At 45.2% G+C, this 3,735-nt stretch overlaps 1 protein-coding gene across 1 annotated transcript in view; it reads left to right on the top strand.

Moving 5' to 3' along the window:
* The first annotated feature begins 3,053 nt into the window (after positions 1-3,053).
* LOC115942101 (uncharacterized) overlaps positions 3,054-3,735 on the top strand; it is a 9,547-nt gene continuing 8,865 nt past the window's right edge. The window contains 1 exon segment of the mRNA XM_031031709.2: positions 3,054-3,541. Coding sequence (XP_030887569.2) covers positions 3,484-3,541 — 58 coding nt within the window. The 5' untranslated portion in view covers positions 3,054-3,483.

The raw sequence follows: 3,735 nt of genomic DNA on the forward strand, positions 1-3,735 counted from the left end.
TAATACAACCAAACATCGAGATCAGAAATTGTGGCAGGGGACAGAAATTATTTGTCAAAATCTTTAGGCCAGTATTCAATAATATTAAATGGAAAATACAGGTTTACACTTCCATTGACTTCTATTTAATCCACCCATTGATGGGTTAATGACATGATGGTAATTTTGGTACGACTCTAAGGGCTGGCTGGTGTTTGGGGCAGTCTGAGTATGTAAAAGTCAATAAGACTATTTTTCATTTGCAAAATCAGTTAAAATTAGTTAACAAGTTCCAAGAGACATAACTTCAAACAAAGTAGTATATAAATTTTTATTATAAAACCAATAATTCAAATATGTTTTTAATAAAAAAAACCTCTGATTTCATCTATTTAATGGGAAATCACTAAAATGTTGCATACAGGGATACTGCCTACGAGGGAACTTTCTGGGGGACAGACATGTTCTGTATCATGACCAGTGTGGTGGTTCCTCAAGTGTATACATTTGTCAAGACATTCACCTGCATACTTAAAAATACTTTCAAAACTATTTGAAAAAAATGTTATGCATGCAGACCATTAATTTCTATTATTTCTCTTTAAGGACACATATTTTTCCTTACAATATGTATACATTCCTGAGAAGTTTGTAAAACTAGCTCTTTATTTAGATTTGTGAATCTACAGGATCCAGGTTCAAGCTCAGATGCATTTCTTTCTTTCCACACACACTCATGCACATATGGAATATATATATATTTCCGTGTCTTGCTACATCACTGAAGGTCATGAACTTTAATCTTTCCCAGCTTACTTTGACAATGATTCTCTACTTTTTAGTTTTTCCAGATAGAATTGCTTTTTTTTTTTTCCAATTTTGCTTTATTGGAATCTTTGTGGCAATTTTTCATTTAGGAGCATTAACGTTCTACGTATTGAATTCTGAGTTCTGTTTGACTCTCAACTGTTCCCAATTTCTTTGAGAGGCTCCTTGTGTCATTTGCCAGGGTTGGTTCTTAGCAGCATCACATTCATAACTCGTTTCATCTTCGTAACAACCTATGGAAGGAACCACCAAGGAACAATCTCTGAGATGCACCAAGGGAGAACGCCACACACTGTGAGGGGTTTCAAATTCCGCCCATTCTTAGCCAAAGGACTGTGAGAGGCTTGCTTAGATATAAGGATATAAGACTCAGGAAATGTAGAGAGACAATCAGACAAATCCATTGATGTTGTCTCTCAGGCTTGTCTATTTAGGAAGGAACAAGAGCCTATGACATTTTCGGAGATGCATCCACATAAGCACTTAATTCAGCACCAGCCACTCCACTTTTCTGCTCAGCACTGACTTCTTCCAACTACCAATGTGCTTCTCTGAGCTAGGCCCCTTCACTCACATTCATCACTGTCAGAATGAACAACTTACATCAAGGCCATACCTTATCAAGGGATGCAATCTGACAGTTTCCATCTGAAATACGACAGTATTTGGATCTTGGAGATATTGTCATTGGTAAATATATTGAGGTCTATACAAGGTCAGGTAGATGAGCTAGAGTATACATCTGTCTCACTCACACACACATACATACACACAAACACACACACACAAATACCCCAGTAGGTAGGGTAGGAAAATAATTGGACTAAGATTAACCATGGACTCTAATCTTAGTTTTGCCATTTGCTAGTTCTGAAACTTGAAGCATGTCCTATCTTGGGCAAGTAGTAGGGCCCACAACACAACAATTAAGGATGTGAGCTCCTCTAGCCAAATCATGAGTAACCTTATTTAACCGCTCTGAGACTGTTTCCTATCTGTAAAATGAGGTTAATAATAATGACTTCATTTATTCAAAAATTATTTGATTATCTACAACATGCCAGTCTCTGTTGGAGCTTATGTTTTGTGGTAAAATGTGCTAAGACACATCTGATGAGGACTACCAGGAATAAATGTATAGTCCAACAAAATTAGGTTTATTCATCCACCGCAACAAGGTAGACCATCACCAGCAGTAACCTGGAGCATCTCATGAAGAATGAAACAGGGTTATTGCAGGATTTTGAGAAAAAGTAAAATTTTAGGTAAAATTTTATGGAAGTGTTTTGATAGACTCAATGCAAGGCTGGTTTGGATTAATTTTGGTTTTTTTAAGAGAGAGAGAATCTTAAGCAGGCTTCCCGCCCCGTGTGGAGCTGACCTGAGTTCCACATGGGCCACAGGGCTCCACATGGGGCTTGATGTCGTGACCCTGAGATCATGACCTGAGCAGAAATCAGGAGTCAGATGCTTAACCGAGGGAGCCACTCAGGCACCCCGGCTGGTCTGGATTAAAAAGTAGGTTCAGGGTCCTGTTTCGTTTTTGAAATCTCAAAGTTACCATAAATGTGACACGTTGTGTGTGAAAATGCTGTATCTGGAGCTCTACAGCTAGCTTGGAAGAGATTGTTTTTGTTGAAGGTGGCTCCGATCCTCCAGGCAAGAGTGGAGCATTTACTTATCCTGACAGTGACGTCAAATAGTTTCTGACAGTCTCTGATTTTAGCAAAGAAGATTTCTCGGTCATTTTTTAAGTGGGAGCAGCAAGGCAAAGATATCATTGATAAGAAAGCAGTAATTATTCAAAGAGGATCATGGTGAAATTTACAGCTCCAGTATGATTTTGGGAGAAATATTTGCTGTTAACTTTGCGGCAGGCCCTATCAGTGTCCTCTGAGTCTGGTCTATGGCAGAGCCGATTTTTGCTTTTTCAAATGAGATAATACATGTAAGGTGCTTAGAAGAGCGCCTAGCACACAGTTTGTGTTTAACAGTCATTGTCGCCATCCTGAAATGAAGGAGTCTGATTTTCCTGTGGCTCTATGATTTTTCATTACGGTTTAAGAAAAGAAGGTAGGAACCCGCCTCTCTCCTTTGCGGAGGCACTTCGGTGCGTGCAAATTACTCAGGTATACCCGTTACTGGGGCGGCGTCCTGGAGACCGAGACCGGCCAAGCCCGGAAGACCCGCCCACTTAGAGTCACGTGGATCGGCTCTAGCCCCGCCCCGCCCCGAGTCCGCGCAGCCGCACACGCATCTGGGAAATGTCCCGGGGAAGGAGCGGGTCCCGCGGGGCCGAGAGCCGCCGCACCGTAGTTCCTCCGGGATCGGTGTCGGGACCCGGTAGTTGGTGCCCTAGCCCGGGGCTGGTGGGCCAGGCCTGGCAGGTCCCGAAGTTTCACAGGGCCTTGCTCTGTCACCTTCTCAGGTGCGGCAGCTGTTGCCCGCGAGCGGCGCGGGGGTCCGGGCGCCGACGCCCCTCCAGGCCCCGGATCTGCGGTGCGTCTGGGCGGGTGCTCGGCCGGGCGGCGTCCGGGCCTCGGAGCCCGGCGCTAGGGGCTCCCCGGAGCGTGACGGGGTCGGGCCTGGGGTCCAGAGGCCGCAAGGAGGCGGGTGTCCGCAGGGAGGGCCCCTAGGGGAGCGGGCCAGCGGTGGCGCGGCCGCGGAGCCCGCGTGATGCCCGGGCGGCCGCAGCACCCCGCGCTGGCGGCGACGACTGTGCAGGGAGAGAGAGGTGAGACAGTGACCGGGTGCGGCGTGGGGGTGTTCTGCACAAAAGAGTCACAGCAGCCGCGTTTCGGTGCGGAAGAGGAAAGAAAACATTATTATTATTATAGGAACTAATGAAAGCAGGAGAGGAAAGGCATCTACTCATAGTGGAGGTGATAGGAGGCAGTAAAGGAGAAGAAGGCAAAGCTGCATCAGATC

The sequence above is a fragment of the Leptonychotes weddellii genome, chromosome 8 (assembly GCF_054177405.1).
Source record: "Leptonychotes weddellii isolate Sample4059 chromosome 8, ASM5417740v2, whole genome shotgun sequence".
Classification (NCBI taxonomy): Eukaryota; Metazoa; Chordata; class Mammalia; order Carnivora; family Phocidae; genus Leptonychotes; species Leptonychotes weddellii.